Genomic DNA, 27,037 nt, shown 5'->3' with positions numbered 1-27,037 from the left:
CACGTAGCTTGCCCACATTGGCACCATATGGGCCCGATGCGGGCTAACATATTGACCCCACGTAGCTTGCCCACATTGGTTGTGGAGAAAAGTAACTAATACATGCCACCTATCAGATATTTTGTTCCAAAGCCATTTTGATTTATTGGTGTGTGCATCTAGTATGAGATGGGTGGGCCCCAGCGGGAATCTAAACCACTACCCTGGCATTGCAAGCACCATGCTCTACCAACTGAGCCACACAGGACCTACAGAGGCTTTGGGAAACCCAGCCCTCGTTGGTTAGCCAATCAGTCAATTATGGTTTTGGCGGGTGAGTTTGCCCTATAAAACATCCCGTTTGGTTGTTTTGTGACAGGAAGACAAAGGACAAAGGGGAGATTGCATGTGCCAGTCTGTTGTGTGTATGTTGTTTGCCCAGATCCGACAATGAGACTGCTATTAACCTTTGGCCCAGTAATGGGCTGTTTTTGTGGTTTCTCCTCAGGATTGGAAATCCAGTGTACTTTCTAATGAGAACAGCTTTGTTGTCGCGAAAGCAGTGTGAGTAATGCTGAACCTCAAAAGGATGAGATCTAGGTCACCTAAATAGGGAAATATTCCTAATTCCTTCCTAATTACAGCGCTGGAAGTGTTATATAAAGTTACAAGTTGTTCTGAAAATATGAAATGGTTAAAAAGTTAACTCCTTTATGACATGATGCAAATTTGTTCATGAACCAGATTAAACAGAGAGGGAAGACAGTGACTGTGTTGGAATACTCATACTAACATACTGTATACTACATACTTAATGAGTATTTACTACAGTTAGTAAGAGTATTCGAACACAGCTAGTGTTTGTGTCCCAAACATCACCCTATTCCCTAAATGGTGCACTACTCTTGACTAGAGCCCTGGTTAAAAAATAGTGCACTATGTAGGGAAAAGGGTGCCATTTTGGGAAGTACCCAGTATTAGCCTGTTAAACTCTGAGTGTTTTTTTTAGACCCAGTACTGGGTCCACCCCCCATAAAGGCCATAAATCATGCACTATACTCGTATGCATAGAGTATGCTCGAGTCACCAAAAGTGCAAACATTTAGTATGCATGGAAAGGGTACACACCTTGATGGTCATTGTAAAATAATGCATTTACTTCTGCATCCATATTACCTTGTACGCATCATCCACGTGCGCCATTTAGCTAGGTCATCGTTTACAATAGGAAAAGTGAATGGAAATAGACGTTAGAAGTTTCCTAACCTGTCTGTGTTATTATTTATTTTTTTGTTCACTCCCTAACTTAAACGCTGATTGCTGCGGTCACTTTAAGATGTCAGGTTTGACAATTCGTTCAGCCATTTTGGTACATTGACTCACTATCAAAACCAGACGCAACTGGTTTCAAGTGGCCAAGAGACGTCATGTGATCTCCTACCGCTATCTAGTGGACAAACTGGGAATCAGACAGGAGATGTATTTACATCAATGGATAGATAAGAGACTTCACCTTTCTCCTCGTATGTATAGATAGCATTCCTGTAAGAGGAAGAATAGCACGTTGCACAAGCCCTGCGCTTTTAAAATGCTACGTTCCTATAGGAATTTAAACGTTTAGAGCCACCATTACGTAAAAGATCAAACACAGGTTTTTTCTTTATTTTTACTAAAATCCTTTTGGAACAGTAATTGGTGACATATGTTATTTCAAATCTTGACTTTTAAATCTCTTATTCTCCAACATGGAGACAAACGGTACATTTCTAGGGGTTTTGGCCTGCTGCATCTTGGGCTCTGTAGTAGTGACATTGTTTCGTCACCTTTCACATTGTTTTGACACCTTTATCGGAATCCCACAGTTCTTACCTTTGTAACACCATTAAGCATGTCTTTGTAGGCCGTATCGTTTTAAAACTGAAATGTACTTTATGAGAGTAGTATAAAATGCATTGTTTAGAAAATTCCACCAGAGGGTGTCAGAGTTAAAGAGGTTAGCTCAGTGTTCTGATGTGAGGTCTGAGTTAAAGAGGTTAACTCAGTGTTCTGATGTGAGGGCTGAGTTAAAGAGTTTACTGTAGCTCAGTGTTCTGATGTGAGGTCAGAGTTAAAGAGGTTACTGTAGCTCAGTGTTCTGATGTGAGGTCAGAGTTAAAGAGGTTACTGTAGCTCAGTGTTCTGATGTGAGGTCTGAGTTAAAGAGGTTACTGTAGCTCAGTGTTCTGATGTGAGGTCAGAGTTAAAGAGGTTACTGTAGCTCAGTGTTCTGATGTGAGGTCAGAGTTAAAGAGGTTACTGTAGCTCAGTGTTCTGATGTGAGGTCAGAGTTAAAGAGGTTACTGTAGCTCAGTGTTCTGATGTGAGGTCAGAGTTAAAGAGGTTACTGTAGCTCAGTGTTCTGATGTGAGGTCAGCTTTAAAGAGGTTACTGTAGCTCAGTGTTCTGATGTGAGGTCAGAGTTAAAGAGGTTAACTCAGTGTTCTGATGTGAGGTCAGAGTTAAAGAGGTTAACTCAGTGTTCTGATGTGAGGTCAGAGTTAAAGAGGTTACTGTCTCACTCCCACTGTGAAATTTGGTAGGGGCAGATTTGTCTTTGTGAAGGACGCATGAATCAAGCCATGTACAAAGTTGTCCTGGAAGAAAACTTGCTTCCTTCTGCTCTGATAATGTTCCCCAATTCTGAGGATCTTTTTTTCTAGCAGGACAATGCTCCATGCCACACAGCCAGGCCAGTCAAGGTGTGGATGGAGGACCACCAGATCAAGACCCTATCATGGCCAGCCCAATCTCCAGACCTGAACCCCATTGAAAACCTCTGGAATGTGATCAAGAGGAAGATGGATGGTCACAAGCCATCAAACAAAGCCGAGCTGCTTGAATGTTTGCGCCAGGAGTGGCTTAAAGTCACCCGACATCAATGTGAAAGACTGGTGGAGGGCATGCCAAAACGCATGAAAGCTGTGATTGAAAATCAGGGTTATTCCACCAAATATTGATTTCTGAACTCTTCCTATGTTAAAACATTAGTATTGTGTTGTTTAAAAATGAATATTAGCTTATTTTGTTTGCATTATTGGAGGTCTGACAGCACTGCATGTTTTTTGTTATTTTGACCAGTTGTCATTTTCTGCAAATAAATGCTCTAAAGGACAATGTTTTATTTTGGAATTTGGGAGAAATGTTGTCAGTAGTTTATAGAATAAAACAAAAAATTTAATTTTACCAAAACACAGACCTATGAATAGTAACACTACAGAAACTGATAATTTTGCAGTGGTCTCTTAATTTTTGTCCAGAGTTGTATGTATGCAATATAACTTCCAATAAATAGCATCTGAGGAAATGCACATATCTGCTAAATCGGAGTGGTTTTTTTTGTGTCTTGTTCTTTTCAGTTGTCTACGGAACAACATTTCATTATGTTGCAGCTCCATCTTCAGGTTCCAGACGATGCGAGGTAACCAAACCCAACTGGGAAATTCATCTTAACATTATGTTTGAAATACGTATGGCTTGAATATTGTACTGCAATGTATTTAAACACATTCTCAACAAAGTCTGCACTTCAGTAAATATAGTCTACTAAGCTGGTTAGAAATACATATTCAGTTTGCATAATTTTAAATTGACAACAAAGTAATATAAGTAAAATAATGTCATTGAATAAACAGGATATTCATAATACACTGATTAAACTGTCAAATATATATATTTTTTTTTTTATCTCTGTACCCCCACACATTCAATAATCTGTAAAGTCCCTCAGATGAGCAGTGAATTTCAAAGACAGATTCAACCACAAAGACCAGGGAGGTTTTCTAATACCTGGCAAAGAAGGGCACCTATTAGTAGATGGGTAAAAAAATGTAAAAGCAAACACTGAATATCCCTTTGAGCATGGTGAAGTTATTAATTACACTTTGGATGGTGTATCAATACACCCAGTCACTACAAAGATACAAGTGTCCTTCCTAACTCAGTTGCAAGAGAGTAAGGAAACCGCTCAGGGATTTCGCCATGAGGCCAATGGTGACTTTAAAACAGTTTCAGAGTTTAAAGGCTGAGATAGGAGAAAACTGAGGATAAATCAACAACATTGTAGTTACTTCACAATACTTAAACGACAGAGTGAAACGAACAACGTCTGTACAGAATAAGAAAATGTGGCAAAGAAATTAACTTTATATCCTGAATACAAAGTGTTATGTTTGTGGAAAATCCAACACAACACATCACTGAGTAACATCTTCATATTTTCAAGCGTGGTGGTGTCTGCATCTTGTTTATCAGGATATAAAAAGAAATGGAATAGAGCTAAAGCTCCCTGGAAGAAAACCTGGTTCAGTCGGCTTTCCAACAGACACTGGGAGACCTTTCAATAGGCCAAACACAAGGCCAAATATACACTGGAGTTGCTTTCCAAGACGACGTTGAATGTTCCTGAGTGGCCTAGTTACCGTTTTGACTTAAATCGGCTTGAAAATGTATGGCAGGACTTGAAAATGGTTGTCTAGCAATGATCAACAACCAACTTGACAGAGATTGAATCATTTTTTTTTAAAGAATAATGTGCAAATATTGTACAATCCAGGTGTGAAAAGCTCTTAAGAGACTTACCCAGAAAGACTCACAGCTACTCAGAAAGATTCACAGCTGTAATCGCTGTCAAAGGTGATTCTAACGTGTTAACTCAGGGCTGTGAATACTTATGTAAATGACATATTTCTATAAATTTACAAACATTTCTAAAAACATGTTTTCATTATGTCATTATGGGGTATTGTGTGTAGATGGGTGGAAAAAATATATTTAATGCATTTTGAATTCAGGCTGTAACTTAACAAAATGTGGAATAAGTCAACGGGTATGAATACTTTCCGAAGGCATTGTATGATATTATAATAAATTATAATTATAAATTAATTATAATAATAAAAATCCGTCAATAAACTAGAGATATCCGTTTATTGAATGGGCTGATTCTCAATCCACCGCATCCGGCTGTGGCGCATCCGGCTATGGCGGTCTTGCCTATCTGCAGTGGAAGGTGGCCGAGCTACAGCGGTGTTTGTCAGATCACGAGAGATCCCGAAAATCGGTTTTCACATGAAAACGCCTGTAGTGTCCTAACGGTTTGGCCTACAAACTAGTATGACCAATCTATGGACTCGTAAATGGAATGGATGTATGGAGGTCGTTTTGTGCCTACCTAAAAAAAAAAGGGGTTCAATATGTGTAAAAAATATATATAAATATGCTAGATGTAGGACAGACACTTCAAAACCTTATTCCTTATTATTTATTTTTTTGTATGTGTTTTTGTCATTTATGAATGTGTTATTCAATGCATTTCTATGGGATTTGGTATTAAAGGTCAAATTCAATTATTTAATTATATTTTTTATATATATATTTTTTATATACCTAAAGGGGTCCTAAAATTCCAAATCAAATATCTAAATGCTCCATGGTATGACTGCCAATGTCTTTAACTAATTAAATAATTGCTTGATGACCTTTACTCGCTTTGGTTGCTTGCTGTTGATCCCTTTCCACCTGAAGGTGGCAGTACACAACTAAATGTTGATATTGTTTTAAACGCCAACGACGGAGAAGGATACGTTTTCCCTTTTCCTGTTTATAGTATTTCCTGTTCCGGTTTTCTAAACGCGTAAACAGAGGTTTGAAAACATACATTTGGCATTTGCTTCCAAGACAGCAAAGGTAGTTTTCCCCCCCCCCTCTTAGCAATAGTTGAGATTTTGGAAATGCACAGACCGGATTTCAGACAACCCAGTCCGGGCGGAATGGGATCGAGAGGAGGTGGTTTCAGAAGCCCGACAGGATTCGACAACAGCGCGGTGGGAATGCATCCTTCCCCACCGTGGGGATTTCGTGGTGGTCCCCCTCCGTCTTTTGGACCACCTAGATTTGGTCAGTTTGATAGTGCCTCTCCAAATACTCCTCCGAGAGACTTTGGTGGTAACGGTAATAGGGGTTATCACGGTGGAAGTGGGGGTAAAGGAAGATGTAACAACGGCTCATCTCCAGCGTATACACCGCGTAGACAGAATCCGAGTCCTCGTGGTGCTTCTTACAGAAATTCTCCATACAATTCACAAAGTCCTGGACAACATATGGGTTATCAGGTAACTATTGAATGTTTTTTGTTGTTGCGTACACTTGGTGACTAAGTAACCCTTTGTTATAAATTGTCATTTATTTTAGCGACTCGAGTCTGTGTACTCGTAGATCCGGCTTTGTTTCAACTACTATTTCCCACTCGGACGCCTCCGAATTAACGTTACACATTTGATATAACAAATATATTTGTCTTTCCAACGATAACATAAATGATTAGTGAGTAGAAGACGACGAAACGTTATTTTTCCCATCAGTATGATTTGACTAGGTAGTATGTTTTGGCGTTTGTCTCATTTCTTTTTTAGTTTCGATACCACGGCGCTCCTGTTTCTCACACGTTTCTGTAATTGACCTCCCGACGCCCCATCATTTGATTTAGTTATGCAAAAGTCGTTTAGTTTCGATGTCTCATAACGTGATGGTTCTTTTCCTGAAGGGTTCCCCTCGACATTCCACTCCGTTTGGGTCGCGTGGTGGCAGAGGCCAGGGGGCACAAGGTGGTGTGGAGAAGTTTTACAACGCTTCTATGCTGCAGGACCCGTGGGCTAGCCTACAGCCAGTGCCGGTCACAAGTACAACCAGCTCCCAACAGCAAACCACACATACAGGCAGGCCAGGGAGGTATTTCAACTAGGACTCCCCCCCCTTCAAACCATGCAGATGAGGCCTCAACCCTTTACGTTTCATATTTGCCCTGTTCTTTCTTTTGTTTCGGGACTATTACCAAAAACCATTGATGTATGGTAAAGTTGCCTATAACACAGACTATAGTACAGCAGTCTTTGAAGATGTCAGAGGATTCACCAGCAATTGTTAGTGGACACAGACTGTCCACTATCTGAAGCTCTTTTCCAGCACACCTTGATCACACCGTTACATTTTAAACCTGATCGTGAGACTCTCAATTTCAGGGCAAATGGCAGCATACTAAAACCAAACACAGGGAATCAATTATACTCAAATTCTTTGGTGAAGTTTATTTTATCCATTTTGCAGGCTAGTTTAGTACCATACGTGGTCTGTCTGTGTACCTTTTTAATCATATGTTAACGTTTCCCGTTTTTAACATTGTGTCAGTATAAAGTGTCGATTAGTAAGGGGACCCTTTTTATTTACTTTTACTCCTCAGAAGTACAGCTGTGAATCTCTAGGTCCGTATCCATAAAGCATATCCCAGTAGGAATGCTGATCTACAATCAGTTTAGCCTCTTTTTTTTCATCATAGTGAATAAGATGTATGTGGACAGATCCTAGATCAGCACTTCTACTCTGTTTTGTGGATACGGGCACTGATCTCCACAGGTTAGCATTGCGTTGGAAGAACTGATTGATTAGTTGGGTCTAGCCTGTTATGATGGACTGTATACACTTCAGATTTGTTCTAGGCCTATTTCTAATGATATTACATTGTTAAATGTATTTTACTGGTATTTTCAAGACGGGCAATATAAACCAGTGACTGCCTCAGGTTTCTACATGTGTAAATATGTATTCTAAAGGATGCTTTTCCTTATTGTCAAGAAATATCATTTGGAAGTTTGATGTAAGTGTTTGTAGTAAATTCAAAAATGGTAAAAAGGTTGACTTAAGACAATTGCTCCGCAGCATACCACCCTTCCCCTGTGTAGGGTGCAATCTTTTGGATGGGGCTGTTAAATGGTTGTCCTGGCTCTCTGGTTAGGTGTTAACCCTGGTGTCCTGGCTAAATTCCCAACCTAGCCCCATTCCATCAAGGCCACTTAATCATCCCCCTCATTTCTAATTGGCATATCACTCCTCACCTGATGGGAGGTGGGCAAGGTGATTTGTTTTTTTTCCCCTCGTACTATGTGGAGTGCTTTGAGTACCTCGGGTGGTAGAAAAGGGTTAAATAAACCTAATCCATTATTAATTCATGATGGCCAAAGAGTTAGGCCTACTCAATTATGTAAATGCATGAGTCGCTTCCTTATATAATCTGTTAACTTTAAGTCTCAATATATGATTTTACAAATTGACATGGTGCTTGTCCCTTATGCAACAGTACTACATACTTCTGTCTGTGTATATACACACTCATGTGAAAATGTAGTTTACTCTGGTTTGAAATTTGTATTAAACATTGCTTTAACTTTTATAGCTGTTCATCTTGTAAGGTTGTCCAAGAAAAAGCCAAAACATTGACATTAAGTTATTTAATTTCCCCTTTCCTTAAGTTTCCAGTCAATTTACACTATTCCACATGTTATGAGTTGAAAGGACCTCTGCTACCAGCGGCCAGCATTAGGGCAGCGGGCAGCACAGACTTAATGATAGCGTCATTGCTCCTAGATATCAAGCCTCACACACACAGAACATTAGCATGGGATACCAGGGGCGTGTTCATTAGGACACACAGTGGAAACTGTTTTTCGACGAGAAACAAGACTTTCTTGAAGTTCATAGTTCCTCCCAGTTTCATTCCATTTGGTGCCTAATGAACGAGACCCAGGTTACAATAATTGTCTTGGTAAAAAGAAAAGTACTAGGCCAGAACTTACGTTACATCTGAGGAGATGGTTTAAAATATTATTTGCAGTGTGCGACTCAACTTCATTAAAAAAAAAAAGTTATTTGTGACAATTCTCGAATTTTCAAACAAGACGGAGCCTTAAGCATAGTGGGCCATTGGTGCAATAGTTTCCCATTCAGTTTGTATCCTCCTTTCAGAACCCTTCATTTTAAGTTCGTTGGTACATTCCATCCAAGGACTGGAGTAACACCTATCTATATGATAGCACAGTTAACATGGAAGATTCTTAACTAGGGATGTTCACGCCTTCATTTTCTGAAATGCATTTCCCCTGTTAACTCTCTTCAATATCAAAAGTAGCCTATTTTGACATTTAAAAGGGACTAGGTAAACTACTTAAGTGTGTGTATATATTGTAAATGAGTACATGGAATAATCAGGTCGGGATTATTGGTCTGTATAGCCTTGCCTCAACTCTCAACGGCACGATAGACATTTGTCTAGCAGCAAGGTTTTCGGTTGTGAGAAAATCCCAGTGCCTCAAGGCATAGCAGAACTCGGCTAGGCGACGTATGTGCCTTGCTTACTCCCTTGAAGAAGAAAAACCGGCAAAAGTACTTTGTCCCTCTTAAGACGCCGTAGCCAGTATACGCTTACTCAAAAATCCAAATAATCTTAAAATAACTCAAGATATCTGTGCTTCATTTAGATGTTTTTTTCCGAAGTCTGTCACGCAATTTGACATTTAATGTTTGATGCAGTATCGCTCAAGCAAAGCGAAAGTTAACGAAAACGAGTCGTCTCTCGAATGACAAACACTTTAATTGAATAATCCCTACTATTGACCAATCACCGACACAGGTGCGTAGACTCCGGCTACCGAATTTTCAGTTTGCCTGGGGGGGGGGGGGTTGTGCACAAACAGCAGAAAAACCCCTTGCCGAATAAGAAAACGGCAGAAGGTTATTTATCAGACTATACAGAGGACCTCTGTAACATAAAGTATGTGGAATATTGTTAAAGGGATACAGATGTGCCCCGGGATAGAAACCTAAATGCCATTTTCCAATTGCATGTTCTACACACGGATAGATGTGTTATACAATGCTCTGATAAAAGGTGTGATGATCCATCTAAATGAAATTGGAATTATCTTTAAGGGGCCAGGGTTGAACTTTAAATCCCATAATTAACTGGGTAGAAACTGTAATCAATGGAATGATTCCCATTTTATTGTAGATGGAAGGGCCTGTACATTCCTCCGACATTTTATAGCAGGATCTAAAGACTTGGAATATGGACTCGGCAGTTACAGAATGTAATGGTTTCTTAAATGGTAACGTACTAAAATAGCCATTCATAATCATTTTCCAGTACACCGATTTTGTGCTACAGGCCTAATTTTAATCACCTGTTCATTTATTAGGGAGTCATTGGAAATTCCTACTTTCAATTTTCAGTCTTGAGGCCAGGCTGAAAGACAAACTGAGATACTACCAATTTTCTAAAAACAACCTCTGGTTTAGATGAAACTTTAATTTTTTTACAATCATTATTACTCCTTTGTATATTGATGTAACTATGGTCACCAAAAGACTATCCTCTTAAATTAAGGCAAATATCAGTCCAGTTTCCCAGACACCGATTTAAGCCTAGTGCTGGACAATAAAGCATGCTCAGTAAAACTTGAAAAAGCTTTTTAGTGACTAAGGCTTCACGTGTCCAGGAAAGCAGCCTGTCTTGTAATCTTTAGTATAAGCCCCTCAGCCTCTGGCCTGTTTAGTATAAGCCCCATAGCCTCTGGCCTGTTTAGTATAAGCCCCTCAGCCTCTGGCCTGTTTAGTATAAGCCCCTCAGCCACTGGCCTGTTTAGTATAAGCCCCTCAGCCACTGGCCTGTTTAGTACAAGCCCCTCAGCCACTGGCCTGTTTAGTACAAGCCCCTCAGCCACTGGCCTGTTTAGTACAAGCCCCTCAGCCACTGGCCTGTTTAGTACAAGCCCCTCAGCCACTGGCACTGTGTGAATGACTACGGAGTTGCCGAGGTATTTCTTCTGAACAAGTACCCATGGTTCATTAGAGAACTCCACTGGCCTGTATAGCACGATGCAAAGTGTCACATTTCACAGCAGACTAACCAGATGGCAGAGAGACATTCCAGTGCAAGAGAGTAAGTTTGACTGTGGGATCCCATTCGATATCTTTCAATTAAACACCCTTAGTTTCAAGTCTATTCTGTGTGAAGTCGAGCTTCCTGGAGTGACGTTGAATGTAGCGGCATTTGAAGTTAGCCATGAGATATAATAAAAATGTGCCCTTGTTAGCAGACGCTTTTATCCAAAGTGACTTGATCGTGCGTGCGTGCGTATGGGTGGTTCCGGGAATCGAACCCGCTACACTGGCGTAATAAGCGCCACGCTCTACCAACTGAGCTACATAAAGGAACTATAGTGATTTACTTTCACGCTGATACTACACTGCAAACGTTGCGTGAGCGTTCCGATAGCAACTGTTGGTTTGTTTGGCTACTACACCAGTGGCATACCACAGATGTCAGAGCCAGCCACTCATTTAAGTTTGCCTAAATTGATTATCTCTCAGAACGATAATTAAGAGGGGTCATTACTGTTCTTGGGATAAAATATTACAATTGAAAGAATGTCTTTTGTGGCCTCAAATTCCTTTTTTGGTTTCAGTTGTAGTCTTACCATTTTAGTGTTTACTATAATTGGACAACAAACTCCCCGTTAGTGAACTCACCTTTTAAAAAATTTAAATAAATAAAAAAAAAAACAGTATTTTCTCTCCCTTGGCCATGGCTTCTGAGAGGGAAACCTGGGTAATGTTCATTACAGAACGCAACAGATATTTTAACTTCTTGCAACAGAAAGCTAAAATGAGCAATTGTTATTAGACAAGTCCAGGTAGTCCCTCCCTGTTTCAGTCTGTTTTCTTCCATTTGGTACCAAATGAACACGACCCAGAGGAAATGGGCAAGGTGGAGAGCGCTCGGGAAGGAAGCCGATGGACGGAACGCCTCATTATAAAATACAGCACCGCTCTCTGATTCTCTTGGCCAGGCTCTTCCTCTTCTTCTTTCCGTTCTTCTCTTTGCCATCCTCCATTTTTCTGGCTCTGATCTCACGCATCAGGTCAAAAAATACCTGCAAGGAAGAGAATTTTCTTGGTCATTGATTTTATTTTTTTCTGCTAGGGGGGGGGGGTCGCCAAATACAGAGCATAGCTTCATGAAAAGATACAAAAACAGGCACTGTACTGTAAAATCCTGTTTTCTGTGCAGATGTTTATGGTCGGCATTTAACATTTATTTGGCAGCTTGCCTCCCTTCTATACTAATTTGTATGACCTCACCCACCACATATCACAAACAATTGTTATGGCCTAAAATAACAATGGTTTCCTACCCTGTAAGCAGTCTAAGGACAAGGTTTGACTGCAATCCATACACCAATCCATAATGCGAGTGTAGCGAAATGCTTGTGTTTCTAGTTCCAACCGTGCAGTAATATCTAACAATTTCACAACCATCCCTGTATGTAAAATAAATTAAAAATAAATAAATAAAAGCCCCATCACCTTGTCAACATTTGCACGGGTCTTGGCGGAGGTCTCCACGTAGCTGACGCCCCACTGCTCGGCCCGGGCCTTGGCCTCCTCGCCGCTCACCTGCCTCCGCTCCTCCAGGTCTGACTTATTACCCACCAGGAGAAAGGGAACATTCTCATCCTCCTTCACTCGCAGGATTTGTTCTCTGGAGAGGAGAGAGGGAGGTCATGTCATCCTATAGATCTCTGGAGAGTGGATGGAATTAATTCCTGAATTGACCGACCCCAGAACCTGGTCTCTCTCCTTTTCACTTCAAAGCCCACTCTTATTACCTGAAGTCAGCGGTGGCGGCGAACGACTCGGCCTCGGTGATGGAGAAGACGCAGAGGAAGCCCTCACCGCTGCGGAAGTAGTTGTCTCGGATGGCGGCGTAGTCCTCCTGGCCCGCTGTGTCCAAGATGTCGATCTGCACCTCCTCTCCATCCAATACCACCTTCTTCCTGTAGCTGTCCGCCTTGGTGGGCTCGTAGTCCTCCACAAACTGATGGAGAGAAGTAGGAGAAAGAGATGGACATATTGAGGGAAGAGTTTCTTTATAAGGCCAGGTTACATTATAAATAAAATGTTTTGAAGATTAAACCACAAAGTAATTTTGGCAGAAAGTAATTTTGACAGAATTGAGGAAGAGAAAAGTCCTTTTGAGAGTGGAAAATGGGGCCTTAGTGCGGAGTTTCCACAATTGATATCAGTGACCATTAGTGTCCATTTTCAGGACATGTTGGCCCTGTTTTAAATATTCTTAAAAAGCATTCTTCTTTCCTTGAAGTAATCACTGATCTGATTGGCTTGGCGTATGCAAGCTTTCCACTGCATTGATGTCACTGGTTATGTCGTGTCAGAACAGTGATTTACTTCCAAGGGGAGGAAGAAAACAACATGAAGAGTGTTGTAACAGGTCATCGACGATGACAGGGCTTCACACACACACGTCAGTGGCTCACCTCGTCATACATGAACTGTAGGGTGAGGGCTGACTTGCCCACTCCTCCACTCCCCACCATGATCACCTTGTGGAGGGCCAGAGAGTTCTGCCCCTTGGGCTTGTTGGTTGTCATGACCGCTCACACACACACACTCACAGGGAGGGAAAGAAGAGAGGGAGAGGAGGGGGAGAGGGGAGACAGAACCGAAGCAAAGGGTTGGTTTGAAAGTCAGGCGATCAGGAGACGGTGGTAATGTCTCAGCATTAAGGGTGATCCAACAGTCCCTGTGAAGAAGAAAATGAAATAAATAAATACATGTCACTGTTTATAGTAGCAGTGTAGTGATATAATCTCATACTTTACAACTTTAAAAAGTCACTGTTCATAGTAACAGTGTAGTGATATAATCTCATGATTTAAAACTTTCCATCGTACAAAAAAAAAAAATATCACCAGACAATACAGTAGGCCAATGTTGGCATAGGTCATTTAGATTACCTGAACTTTGAAATAAAAGTTAAATTCACCCAGTGATTCATGTCCATCTATCATTTTAAGACGCTATTCTAACAATGGCGTAGTATTTAGTCAGTGTTTAACACCTTTTCACATGACCATGCTAAATCAGAAGTTGGTGGTTGCTCAGTTCAAAGGTAGGAAAAGGAAAGGCATTGTCTTGTGAAGTCTAGACCTACTTGTAACAAAATGTTTCAAAAGGGACGATAAAGCCCTATTTCATTTGACGATCTGTCATAAAAGATGTAAAAAAAGAAGCTAGTCATTATTTACAACAACAACAAAAAAAACAAGCAGCTGCAAGGTCCTCAGCCTCAAAAAAACGGTCAATGTGTCCGAGGCCAAACCAGTTCGCCTAGCCATTGATAGGCTTAAAGGGTTGGTATTGTTTATATGCAGTTGTTGGGTTTGTTTTAAGCAAACACTGTTTAAGTGCTACATCAGGACACAATCACTCTTTTCTAAAGCCAGTGAGTGGGCGGGAGAGAGCACAACACCCCCTTTTGTCTCAGCAGTTGGCCATTCCTCATTGAATTTCACATCAGTCAGAAGTGTAGTTTTAGGGAGGAGGAGGAGGGGGGGGGTGGGTGTTTAACAAGAAAAATCCTTCGCTATTTCAGTGTTTACTGTCCATTTTTGAACATATACAGGCCCTTAGGCCAGTGATTCTCAACTAATTTTGCCTTGGGACCCAAATTTAACCAGTCACAATATATTTTTGCCAAAATGCAATCTGGAAAAATATTTGTAATTCTATATTGATATTAAAATGTTCCAATTATATGACAAGGGAACAGTCCCCACCTTTTTTTCATTGTCAATAATTTAATTTTGCCCATAATCCTGAATGTTAAAACCACAAAATAAAACTAATCCGCTAAATAGCTCTGCTAAAAATTATTTAAAATACTGCGATCGAAGAAAAATAGGTAAATTATTTCAAAATATAGGTTTGTTATTTCTACATGTTTTAGTCTTAGGTTCAGACTGGAGTTTCTTTCATAACGTCAAAACTAGATACAGTGGTTAGCAAGCTTGAAGGAAGTCTATTTATTTAACCGTTTACTTAACTAGGCAAGTCAATTAAGAACAAATTCTTATTTACAATTGCGGCCAAACCCTAACCCGTACGACGCTGGGCCAATTGTTCACCGCCCTATGGGACTCCCAAGCAGGTCCGGTTGTGATACAGCCTGGAATCGAACCAGGGTCTGTAGTGACTCTGCTAGCACTGAGATGCAGTGCTTTAGACCGCTGCGCCACTCGGGAAATTTCACAAAGGCTGGGGAGTGGAGACATAACCCAATTTACATCACACAGACGTCGTTGGCATAGGTTACATAGGCTAATGACAGGCTTGTCAGTTGGTTGAGCTTGTTTGCCATCTGGGTTTGGCAGTGTTGTTCAGACGGAGATACACTCACTGCCCTCAGGGCGATATGGGCAAAAATATCATAACACAATTTTTTTTTTTTAATTGTTGGTGGTATGAAGGTATTTTATGTTTCTGAATAATGAATGTTTAGAATGACTTTCTGAGTAATGCATGACTCTTAAATAGCAGAAAATTAATACATTTTAATTTTAAATGGGCTTTCTCCATTTTGATGGGTTTTATACTCAACCAAACTAGGACAAAACTGACAGTGAAGTAGAACATTTTAACATTGAATCAAAAATTATCGCTATAGACTATTGTAAAAATCCATACAGTTATACACCATATATCATCCAGCCCTACAGAGATCCATGCACTGCCCTCAGGGTTTGTGATCAAAGGAATCCCCATTTCTCACCTCTCTGGTGTGAGGATTCAACTAGGTGCAGATCTAGGATCAGCTTCCACAGTAAACCATTAGTCTTAACCATTAGTGTGGGGGGAGGGGCTAAACTGACCAAGGATCAGTGTGTAGGGACAACTTTAATGGCTGATGTATGAACCTAATAAAGTGAGCTCCGATTTTCCAGCAGATAGCAAGGTAATAATACTACTTCCTCTTCCTCCTCCTAAACTGGTCCTTGGGACCTCCCTCGGTACCCCTTGCGTTTCCACATACTTGCTAGATTCCCTGATTCTGATTTTACCCTGATTCCCTGATTCTGATCTACCCTGATTCTGATTCTACCCTGATTCCCTGATTCTGATTCTACCCGGATTCCCTGATTCTGAATCTTCCCTGATTCCCAACTCCCTGATTCAGCTATTGCTATTCTATGGTGGGAGCTACCTCAGGTCCTGTCCTCCTGCTTGCCATACTCGTCACTGCTGTATAGTCCAATGTCTATTACGGACATGGTAAGCAGATGACATCACTGTCTAGGCTGTTCTCTTCATTTGATTAGCTTTAAAAAAAAAAAAAAAGGCAGACCGATGTGGCATGCATTGCCAATTGCGGCCCTCCTTTGCATATTTCGAGGGCCAGCGTTAAAAACTCAGGGAAATGCTGGAATTCCATCTGATGTTAGAGCTAGTGATTTGATACCCTAGTTCCACTCGGTCCAGTTCAAGACATAGGTCTACCTCTCTAGTTTTACAGTTGGTCCAATGGCCTTTTATCATTGTTTTGCAATAATGTTCAGGGTCATTTCATTTAGGCAAAATGTTCTGTAACAGAAAACAATCCGTTTCTTAAAAATGGACAGATAGCCCAATACTTTACAGTTTCGGGAACGTTTTCTGCCGTTTTGTACCGAACATGAATATGTAACTTTTTTGTCCGACTTGTCCAAATTCACATATAAAATGTGAGATATAGATCTGTCACTCATCGAAAGCAAGTCTAAGAAGTGGTAGATCTGAAATATTCACGTTATTTCTATGCTTCCCGTTCTTAAGTTTCGGCTTTGCGTCTTACATCCGGTTTTGTACGCCAGCTTCAGAACAGCTGAAAATACAATATTTTGGGTTGTGGAAAAATATATTTCACAGCAGTTTAGCTGGTACAATGATTCTCTACACTATACGTGCCTTCGGAAAGTATTCAGACCCCTTGACCTTTTCCATATTGTTACGTTACAGCCTTATTCTAAAATTGATTAAATCGTTTTTTCCCCATCAAATCTACACACCCCATAATGACAAAGCAAAAACAGGTTTGTAGAATTTTTGTTTTTACTCACTACTTTGAAGAAACTTTGGCAGCGATTACAGCTTCGAGTCTTCTTGGGTATGACGCACAGCTATTTTCAGGTCTCTCCAGAGATCGGGTTCAAGTCCGAGCTCTGGCTGGGCCACTCAAGGACATTTAGAGACTTGTCCTGGCTGTGTGCTTAGTCGTTGTCCTGTTGGAAGGTGAACCTTTGCCCCAGTCTGAGGTCCTGAGCGCTCTGAAGCAGCTTTTCATCAAGGATCTCTATACTTTGCTCCGTTCATCTTTGCCTCGATCCTGACTAGTCTCCCAGTCCATGCCACCACCATACTTCATCATAGGGATGGTGCCAGGTTTCCTCCAGACGTGACGCTTGGCATTCAGGCCAAAGAGTTCAATCTTGGTTTCATCAGACCAGAGAATCTTGTTTCCCATGGTCTGAGAGTCTTTAGGTGCCTAAACTCCAAGCGGGCTGTCTTGTGCCTTTTACTGAGGAGTGGCTTCCGTCTGGCCACTCTACCATAAAGGCCTGATTGGTGGAGTGCTGCGGAGATGGTTGTCCTTCTGGAAAGCTCACCCATCTCAGAGGAACTCTTGAGCTCTGTCAGAGTGACCATCGGGTTTTTGGTCACCTTCCTGACCAAGGCCCTTCTCCCCCGATTGCTCATTTTGGCCGGGCAGCCAGCTCTAGGAAGAGTCTTGGTGGTTCTAAACTTCTTCCATTTTTTAAGAATGATGGAGGCTACTGTGTGTGGACCTTCAAATGCTCCATAAATGTTTTGGTGCCCTTCCCCAGATCTGTTCCTTGACACAACCCTGTCTCGGAGCTCTACGGACAATTCCTTCGATCTCATGACTTGGTTTTTGCTCTGACATGTGGGACCTTATATAGACAGGTGTGTGTCTTTCCAAATCATGTCCAATCAATTGAATTTACCACAGGTGGACTCCAAGTTGTAGAAACATCTCAATGGAAACAGGATGCACCGGAGCTCAATTTCGACTCTCATAGCAAATGGTCTGAATACTTATGTAAATAAAGGTATGTTTTTTAATTTTAATACATTAGCAAATATTTCTAAAAACCTGTTTTCGCTTCGTCATTATGGGATATTGTGTGTAGATTACTGAGGATGTTTTATTTATTTAATCCATTTTAGAATAAGGCTGTAACGTAACAACTGTGGAAAATGTCAAGGGGTCTGAATACTTTCCGAACGCCCTATACTTGCTTGTTTTGTCACAAACTGAAATTAGGCTAAATATTAGAATTTGAGCGACCAGGAAATGGCTGAACGATCACTGCATAGTGCATCTTAAAAAGACAGTTAAGGCCTCGGTTGAGGTGACTAAGCCCTTACCCATGTTAGGTTTTTGATCAACCGATATCAGTATGCTTAAGGTCTTTAGTAGATATTGTATTGACTAGGATTATTTAAAAAAGGACTTATGTTGATCAATTGGCCCCACCACCTGAAACATAGCCTAGGGCTAGATAATGTGATGTCTGACATTTCCACTGCCAGGTTATCAATCAGGCCCATTGTCATACTTATCTTGTACTTTAGATTCTAATATAGGCCTTTTGTCCTAACTGTGAGCGACCAGCGATGCCTCCGAACTCGGACCCATCACCCACATGGGTGATGTCATGGCATCTGTTATGCCAGTCCCCTCTTGTCTGTGAGGACCTAGGCTAGGCCACCCTGTCATGGTCTGCTGCCGTCGACAGTGACCTGATCCTACTATACCATACTAGGCTGTACTATATTAGCCTAAAATCGATTGTACCGTATTATTAGAAGGTGCCGCTAACCCTCAAGCATCAAAAGACGCCGAGAGTCTCATTGCCGATAGGTACTTGTCACAGTTGGGAGACCGTTTCCTTCTCTTGCAAGAACAAAAGCGGTACCTGCTGCGTGCCGACCCGGTAGCGATGAATCTACTGTTTTCTACTTGTAAGAATCACAATGATCGTCAGTGGTCAACAACTTGACTGAGCCAATCAGAGAGCACAAACTCCCCACATGTGGGAGTCAACAGGGGCGACAAGAAACAAGAGGGCATTTTCTCCGTACATCCACGGTTAAATGTCATGAGACAGTCACACTTCATATGCAATGTAGGCTATGGGATCATAGCTAGCAACGCACACGACACTAAATATGACTGCCTCACCACTGATAAGTATTGGGGCTCCCGAGTGTCACAGCGGTCTAAGGCGCTGCATCTCAGTGCTAGAGGCGTCACTACAGACCCTGGTTCGAGTCCAGGCTGTATCACAACCGGCCATGATTGGGAGTCCCATAGGGCGGTGCACAATTGGCCCAGCGTCGTCCGGGTTAGGGTTTGGCTGGGGTAGGCCGTCATTGTAAATCAGAATTTGTTCTTAAATGACTTGCCTGGTTAAATAAAGATTAAATAAAATAAAAATGTCTGTGCCCGAATCAGTCTTCCCTTCTTCCTCTTACTTAAACTACATATTGTGTACTAATCGTACTACATACTATTTTGAATGTACTGTTTAGTAAATGTATGCAGTTATAAATAAAACATACTAGGCTCACGTATACTAAATGTGTTATCCAATTGCGTTGATTCATTCATTCATTTTGCCCCTCCCCTTATCTGATTTATTAGCTCTTGTTAAACATTGAGTGGGTCTGAAAATATTTCTCTTCCTCAGTAGCGTGCAGCAAATTCGTACTACATGAAAAGCCGAAATAAATGACATCCTGGAATTTTAAAGCGTTACTAGATTTTTTAAAAATATTTCACATAGTATAAAACGTTCTTATTTTCACGTACACAATTAGTGAATTGAATGCAAATCAGAAGGCAAGTACTGGTACCTATTCGGACACGGACAATGTTTTTGCGCATTGTGTGTTATCCAGAATTTATTTTTTCTTTTATTTTTAACTTTGCCTTTCTTGAACTAACACCTTCTCTTACTAGCACCTATTTTGCTGATGGCTACTTTGAGGAACATTTGACTTACTATGACTGTGATGTGGTTGTCTCACCTAGCTATCTTTAGTGCCTTCATCTTAACTATAAGTCACTCTGGATAACAGCGTCTACTGGGCTAAATGACCTAAAATGTTTATGGCAGCTGTGGCCTCAAAAGCTTCACTGTTAGATATTACTGCACAGTCGGAACTAAAAGCACAAGCATTTCGCTACACTCGCATTAACATCTGCTAAACATGTGACAAATAAAATGTGATTTGATTTAAAATGGCAGCTGTGGCCTCCAAGCTTCACTGTTAGATTACTTGTTAGATATTACTGCACGGTCGGAACTAGAAGCACAAGCATTTCGCTACACTCGCATTAACATCTGCTAAACATGTGACAAATGAAATGTGATTTGATTTAAAATGGCAGCTGTGGCCTCCAAGCTTCACTGTAAAACACGTCTAGTACTGACTGACATTCTTATAATTCCCCGAGGTCGTGCAGGTAGTTCTGTGGGCATTGTTAAGTGTGATGGAAATTCCAAATGCCCCTCTGTTTTGTTATTTCAATGACTGCCGGAAGTAGCTAGCTAGCTGTTGTGTTTTTAGAAAATGGTGTAGTGGCTTAACATCCCGTTAGAAACACTATCCATCTTTGAATCTCAAATGGCACCCTATTCCCTACATAGTGCCCTCATAGCCCGTAGGCTTCTGGTCAAAAGTAGTGCACTATAGGGAATAGGGTGGCGTAGGGTTCTGGTCAAAAGTAGTGCACTATATAGGGAATAGGGTGGCATAGGGCTCTGGCCAAAAGTAGTGCACTATATAGGGAATAGGGTGGCGTAGGGTTCTGGTCAAAAGTAGTGCACTATATAGGGAATAGGGTGGCATAGGGCTCTGGCCAAAAGTAGTGCACTATATAGGGAATAGGGTGCCATAGGGCTCTGGTCAAAACTAGTGCACTGTACAGGTAATAGGTCTCTGTTCAAAGGTAGTGCAGTATATAAGGAATAGGGTCCCATTTAAGTTTCCATATTGGGAATAGGACTCTCCCTGGTCAATTGTTTCCCACAACACTGCCAACACACCCAAAACAATGGCCACGCGGCCAACACACACCCAAAACAATGGCCAACAAGTTTCCCATCCTCAATTTGTTTTCATGTTGACTTGTAAATTATTAATTTATTACCCTTTTACCAGGTAAGGTGACTGAGAACACATTCTCATTTACAGCAATGACCTGGGGAATAGTTACAGGGGAGAGATGAATGAGCCAATTGGAAGCTGGTGATGAATAGGTTGCCATGATGGTATGAGGGCCATGGATTCTTTAATGATCAGAGTCAGGACACCTGTTTTAATGTCCCATCTGAAAGACAACATAAGGCAGTGTCCAGAGGAAAGAGTGCCTCCTACTGACCCTCCAACACTTCCTGGATGGGAGACCAGATGCCGCAGGGACTGACCAGGACCGACCTGCTTAGCTTTAGAGGCCAGCCAGCAGTGGGATGCAGAGTGGTATGCTGCTGGCAATCAGCTCAGTGATTTTTAATTGAGAAAATCTGTAAATATAAGCAAGCACAGTAGGCTCATGCTCAAATTCACATTTCACACAGACAAGTGAAAACACTACCTTGAAGACTATCAGGCCTTATGACTCCACAAATTAAATGTTCTGTAAAGTATTCTGAAACCAAATCTTCCTCTACACACAGACATTCTCCGAAACAAACCTGTCACCTCAAAACATGTGCCCTGTCTGACATCTAGTAGCCCCAGTAGCAATGTAGGACAGTTCTGGGCTCTTTGGTGACATTATTGTTTTAACGTTTTTTTTCTTTAAATTACAAGGAGCACATGTGCTACTAATGTGAACATTATTTGTGAATAAAGACCACAATGAAAAACACGGCAATCGGCATTTGAAACAATAAAGCACCTCCCCGCCACTGTTTCGGTAAAAGGTTGAAGGATGGGGCTGGAGAAATGTAAACACTCAAATTCATAGAGCTATGGAATGCACGGACTGACAATCCATGATATCAACATACAGCAGGGTTGCCCGATAGGTGGTGCGTTGGCCAAACTTTGCCTTCGGGTAAATCTATATGCTCGCCCCCAAATTTTCGGCGCAAAAAAAAAATACAATTTTCGTTGGACACCCGACTAAAATCACCAGGTAATGATGAGGTCAAAGTGATTTGCAGTGGCGGTGCAATAGCATTGTCCATGTTTTTATTACTAATATCAGTCTTGTGTTTTGTGGAGTTTCAATGCTCATTTACTTTGACAAATATAAGCAGCCCAGCAGATGCATTTGAGCATGTATATGCCATTTGTGGTGCTACAATTAATGAAGCTTTGGCTTTCTTTACCTGTTCTCGCGTGGGGAAAAACAAAAAGTATGGGTTGTGTTGTCAAAATATAGCGCATTTGGAAAGTATTCAGACCCCTTGATTTTGTTACGTTACTGCCTTATTCCAAAATGTATTATAGTCCCCCCCTCACCAATCTCCACACAATACCCCATAATGACAAAGCAAAAACAGGTTTAGAATTTTTGGAAAATAAATACAAAATTTAAATATCACATTTACGTAAGTATTCAGACGATTTAGTCAGTACTTTGTTGAAGCACCTTTGGCAGCGATTACAGCCTCGAGTCTTCTTGGGTATGACGCTACAAGCTTGCCACACCTGTATCCAGAGACTTGTCGCGAAGCCACTCCTGCATTGTCTTAGCTGTGCGCTTAGGGTCGTTGTCCTGTTGGAAGGTGAACCTTCGCCCCAGTCTGAGGTCCTGAGTGCTCTGTAGAAGGTTTTCATCAAGGATCTCTGTACTTTGCTCCCTTCATCTTTCCCTCGATCCTGACTAGTCTCCCAGTCCCTCCCGCTGAAAAACATCCCTACAGCATGATGCTGCCAACACGCTTCACGGTAGGGATGGTGCCAGGTTTCCGTCAGACACGACGCTTTGCCTTCAGGCCAGAGTTCAATCTTGGTTTCATCAGACCAGAGAATCTTGTTTCTCATGGTCTGAGTCTTTTAGGTGCCTTTTGGCAAACTCCAAGTGGGCTGTCATGTACCTTTTTTTACTGAGGAGTTGCTTCTGTCTGGCCACTCTACCATAAAGGCCTGATTGGTGGAGTGCTGCAGAGATGGTTGTCCTTCTGGAAGGTTCTCCCATCTCCACAGAAGAACTCTGGAGCTTTGTCAGTGACCATCGGGTTCTTGTTCCACCTCCCTAACCAAGGCCTTTCTCCCCCGATTGCTCAATTTGGCTGGGCGGCCAGCTCTAAGAGCCTTAGTGGTTCCAAACTTCTTCCATGTAATGATGGAGGCCACTGTGTTCTTGAGGACCTTCAATGTTGCAGAAATTCTTTTGCTGCCCTTCCCCAGATTTGTGCCTTGACACAATCCTGTCTCTGAGCTCTACGGACAATTCCTTCGACCTCATGGCTTGGATTTTACTCTGACATGCACTGTCAACTGTGGGACCTTTATATAGACAGGTGTATGCCTTTCCAAATTATGTCCAATTAATTGAATTTACCACAGGTGGACTCATATCAAGTTGTAGAAACATCTCAAGGGTGATCAATGGAAAAAAGATGCACTGAGCTCAATTTCAAGTCTCGTAGCAAAGGGTCTGAGTACTTATGTAAATAAGGTCGTTTTATTTTTATATAAATTTGCAAAAATGTCAAACTGTTTTCACTTTGTCATTATGTCATTAATACTTTCCGAAGGCACTGTGGCCAAGTCGTGTGATCGAGGCGTTATGAAAACAAATGCGAGGGGGCATTATCGTGAACTCACGTAGATGTTGATGACTTGAGGATGTTCCAGTGTTTCAAAACAACGGATTTGACTCGACTGGCACATTGTCGTTTTGTCCTGGTTTCCATTAGTGCCATTGAGTAGGCTTATAACTTTCAGTCTCCCCCTAGCACGGGGATAGGCCTGTTTGATCACACCGACAGCATCATTGCATTTTGGTACACCAGAAATACATTCATTTTGCAATGTAACGCTGCGTTTGCCTTGCAGCGTTGCGTTTCAGAGGCAGTTGCAGTGCGTTCTGTGTGGTGTGTAACGTTGGATGTATCTAACGTATGCATCAAACTGTATGTGTAGACAGCTTGACAGAAATGGTTGCAGAAGGTGAATGTTGAACTGTTTTTGCGCACATAAACAGATGATGCTGCGTAATATTTTGCGTAATGACGCTGTCTGTGTGATCAAGGCATAACACTTACTGTATCGGGTTGCAGGAAACCGGTGCGCAAATCATTACCTTTGCGCTTGACCTCCTGTCTGTATTACAGTTGCCTGAAAGTCTCTTAGGAATTGACCCACCGGTATGTTCTGCTTAAGGTGGTTACTGACTGTAAAAGTGTATTCCTACTCTGCAGCTTGCGAGAAGATGGTAGACTCCAACTTGTTTTCTTTATTTTTGTGGATTGTAAGATCCAAGAAGTCTATTCCCCCCCTCCCAAACTTATATCTGCTGTGAATTTGAGATTGGGGTCAGAAATTCATAAGAAATTAAATCTGAGAGAAGAGCGTCAGTACTGTTCTATACCAGTAGGATGTCGTCTATGCAACTTTGCCAAAACGCACCATTCTGGAAATATGTTTTTGTGGACATAATAAACGGTCTCCTCTGCATCCCATAAATAAATTAGCATAGTTAGGCGTGAATTCAGCTCTCATCGCTGTCCCCGGAGTCTGTTGGTGGAAACTGCTCGCATATTGGAAGGCATTTGATGCGAGGGCTTTTCAGTGAGACAGAATAAAGAATTAGAATAAAGGTAAGATACCCTGTGGGTCTAGTGTTGACATAGCGAAGAGAGCACTCGTAGGCCTGCGTCATGCAGGATAATAGAGACTGAACGTCAAGTGTAACCAAGTTGCTTTCATTGTTGCATCTATAGTTATTGATCTTAACCACGTCCCCGGTATCTCCTAAAAAATAAAGAAAAAAAAGCTGGCAATGCTGGCACAATTTTAGAGATGGAAAAACAAATCTACATACTAAGATAGGGGTTCAATAGGGATTACTTTTACCTGACACTCGGACGGAAAATAGGTTTTTCCATGCTTAACTATTTTTCGGGAAGCCATAAGTTGATTGTATCCCAATGGGCTCCCGAGTGGCGCAGCGGTCTAAGGCACTGCATCTCGGTGCCAAGAGGCGTCACTACAGTCCCTGGTTCGAATCACATCCTGCTGTGATTAGGAGTCCCATAAGGCGGCTCACAATTGGCCCAGCGTCGTCCGGGTTAGGGTTTGGCAGGGGTAGACAGTCATTGTAAATAATAATTTGTTCTTAATTAACTGACTTGCCTAGTTCAATAAAGGTTAAATAAAAAATATATAAAAAATCAAGGTTGGAAATGATTGTGTTTTTGTCAAATACGATCTGTTTGGGATTCCTGCAGTCAATTTGCAGTCTACACATTATTTCTAGCCTACATTAAGGCTATATGAATCCTAGCTACTTTTGAAGCTCCTCTCGTGAACAAACTCTTTCATTATGTTCCACCACATATTTGCATTCTACAGAGGCTGCCGGGACAGCGAAGAAATCATTACAACAATTATTACATTGGTGATTTGTTTCTCTCTATAGGGGCACAGGTGCTCCCAAATAAAAAGTCCAGGTAGTGCAGCATACACTGTTCTCATTTTCAGGACAAATGTAAAGTCATTATTTTCCATACACCTAGCCAGGTGCAAAGATCTTATTCATTAGAAACCTGCCTCTTCAGTCGAATGGGTATAAATGCAAAGGTAAGACAACAAAAGAAAGGTGAATCTAATTCCACATAACTGAGTAGCTTCGATCCCCACTTGCGAGACATTTCGCTAACCACCACAATTAAATCATAGAAAGAGCGCACAACATGTTTGTCCTGAGCTTCACATACAACAAGTGTCAAATCAACAGCCATTTGTAAACAAGTTGGCATCATGTAACTTATGCGCATATATAGGAATGGGTGTGGTTGGTATGTTTACCCAGTGTAAGAGACGGACGTGTCTAGGAGATGAATATTTAAATACTGAACCGATAATCAAGCCTGTCAACCGGTTTGTTGGTGCATGTATTCAACAATATGGGTTGTAAAAGCAATACATTACAATTTGTTATTGACCATAATAAGCTAAAGCAACAATGTTACACTGTATCGTCATTTCATCAAATAGATTAGAACATTTGCTATTGACAAGTGTATTTGCTTACTAGTTACTAGCTAGCCATAGGCTAGATGTTCAGGCCGTTACATCAGGCCGTTACATCGCCCGCTAATAAAAGCATCCATTCATTGGCTACATTTTAATAGCAGCTAGCTATTACTGTAGTTAGCTAGTAATATGCACCTAGTGTTATGCTTGCCATAATTTATAAACATTTTAAACAAACTGCTTTAATGTAGCTAGCTCACTAGTTAGTTATAGCGAGGCACCTGCTTACCAGAATGAAGGTGTCGTGTACGGTGTAAACAAAGTCACTTGCCGCTCGGCTAACGACGTTAGCTAGCTACTGTAACTAACTGGATTATAGTAGTTGGTCGCAAAAAGTAGCAGGTCAAACGTCGACACTGTCCGCACCAGTAGCTATTGTGGGATATGCTACGTTTGTACCGCAATATATGTATACCGGCCCTCAAGGCTCTTCCAAGTTAGTTTTGATTTAAAAAAATAAAAGGGAAGAAAAAAAACCTCTGTCAGTCCATCATTATTTAACAAGCTAGCTAGACGTGTGTTCAGCTAGCTAGCAATTTCGCCCGGCCGGTGATGCTGAAGGCGTGCGCTGTTCAAGCTGTCCACAAATGTCGTATAAATCAAAATGCCAATAAATCTAAATCACATAGGCCTATAACTTTTTCCGTTCACCTTATTGACTATGATCATGCAGGTGTTTTCTTCCAAATTGCTTCTAAAAAAATATTCCTTTGCTCCTACGCAGACAGGTGTTTTCCATGAAAAATGACTATAGGCGAGGGGTGTGGCTATGGTTTGTGAACATCTCTAAATCATTCATCATCAAAGTTCCTCGGTAAAATATGATGATGCCAGTATGCATGTAGCTAGTGTTTATACAAATATTTTGTAGGCTATATTGTTGTAAACAACCGGGAAAATAGACTAATGATAGTTTCTTGCCTCTCCCAACCAATGATTTATATACACACTATTTGACTAAAGGGGCGATGCTTTGAAGCCACCGCGCCTCCATCTTGGCACTCCCACCACCACTTTAAATAATATTTTGAAAGCAATAAATGCATTTGTCTAC

At 41.3% G+C, this 27,037-nt stretch overlaps 2 protein-coding genes across 3 annotated transcripts; one reads left to right on the top strand and one right to left on the bottom strand.

Moving 5' to 3' along the window:
- The first annotated feature begins 5,615 nt into the window (after nucleotides 1-5,615).
- Nucleotides 5,616-8,239, top strand: mplkip (M-phase specific PLK1 interacting protein). Its single transcript, XM_055882326.1, has 2 exons — nucleotides 5,616-6,128; nucleotides 6,560-8,239. The coding sequence occupies exons 1-2, from the start codon at nucleotides 5,748-5,750 to the stop codon at nucleotides 6,755-6,757; spliced, it is 579 nt and encodes a 192-aa protein (XP_055738301.1). The 5' UTR covers nucleotides 5,616-5,747; the 3' UTR covers nucleotides 6,758-8,239.
- Nucleotides 8,240-8,282: 43 nt separating this feature from the next.
- LOC129823530 (ras-related protein Ral-A) lies at nucleotides 8,283-26,914 on the bottom strand. 2 transcript variants are annotated; one of them, XM_055882324.1, is made up of 5 exons: nucleotides 26,213-26,914; nucleotides 13,182-13,447; nucleotides 12,513-12,721; nucleotides 12,211-12,385; nucleotides 8,283-11,777 (listed from the first exon to the last, which is right to left on the bottom strand). In XM_055882324.1, the coding sequence occupies exons 2-5, from the start codon at nucleotides 13,293-13,295 to the stop codon at nucleotides 11,655-11,657; spliced, it is 621 nt and encodes a 206-aa protein (XP_055738299.1). In that variant the 5' UTR covers nucleotides 13,296-13,447; nucleotides 26,213-26,914; the 3' UTR covers nucleotides 8,283-11,654. The 2 variants fall into 2 exon arrangements, with proteins under 2 accessions (XP_055738299.1, XP_055738300.1); XM_055882325.1 differs by having other exon boundaries at nucleotides 26,635-26,914.
- Between the last annotated feature and the right edge of the window lie 123 nt (nucleotides 26,915-27,037).

Source organism: Salvelinus fontinalis, chromosome 26 (genome assembly GCF_029448725.1).
Source record: "Salvelinus fontinalis isolate EN_2023a chromosome 26, ASM2944872v1, whole genome shotgun sequence".
In the NCBI taxonomy this organism is placed as follows: Eukaryota; Metazoa; Chordata; class Actinopteri; order Salmoniformes; family Salmonidae; genus Salvelinus; species Salvelinus fontinalis.
This window is presented reverse-complemented; position numbering and strand designations above follow the sequence as displayed.

Coding starts and splice junctions, on each gene's coding strand:
- LOC129823530 (XM_055882324.1), bottom strand. CDS start 13,295: ATGACAACCAACAAGCCCAAGGGGCAGAACTCTCTGGCCCTCCACAAG. Junction 12,722..13,181: donor TACAGTTCATGTATGACGAG/GTGAGCCACTGA, acceptor TCTCTCCATCAG/TTTGTGGAGGACTACGAGCC. Junction 11,778..12,210: donor CCCGTGCAAATGTTGACAAG/GTGATGGGGCTT, acceptor TCTTCCTTGCAG/GTATTTTTTGACCTGATGCG.
- mplkip (XM_055882326.1), top strand. CDS start 5,748: ATGCACAGACCGGATTTCAGACAACCCAGTCCGGGCGGAATGGGATCG. Junction 6,129..6,559: donor GACAACATATGGGTTATCAG/GTAACTATTGAA, acceptor CTTTTCCTGAAG/GGTTCCCCTCGACATTCCAC.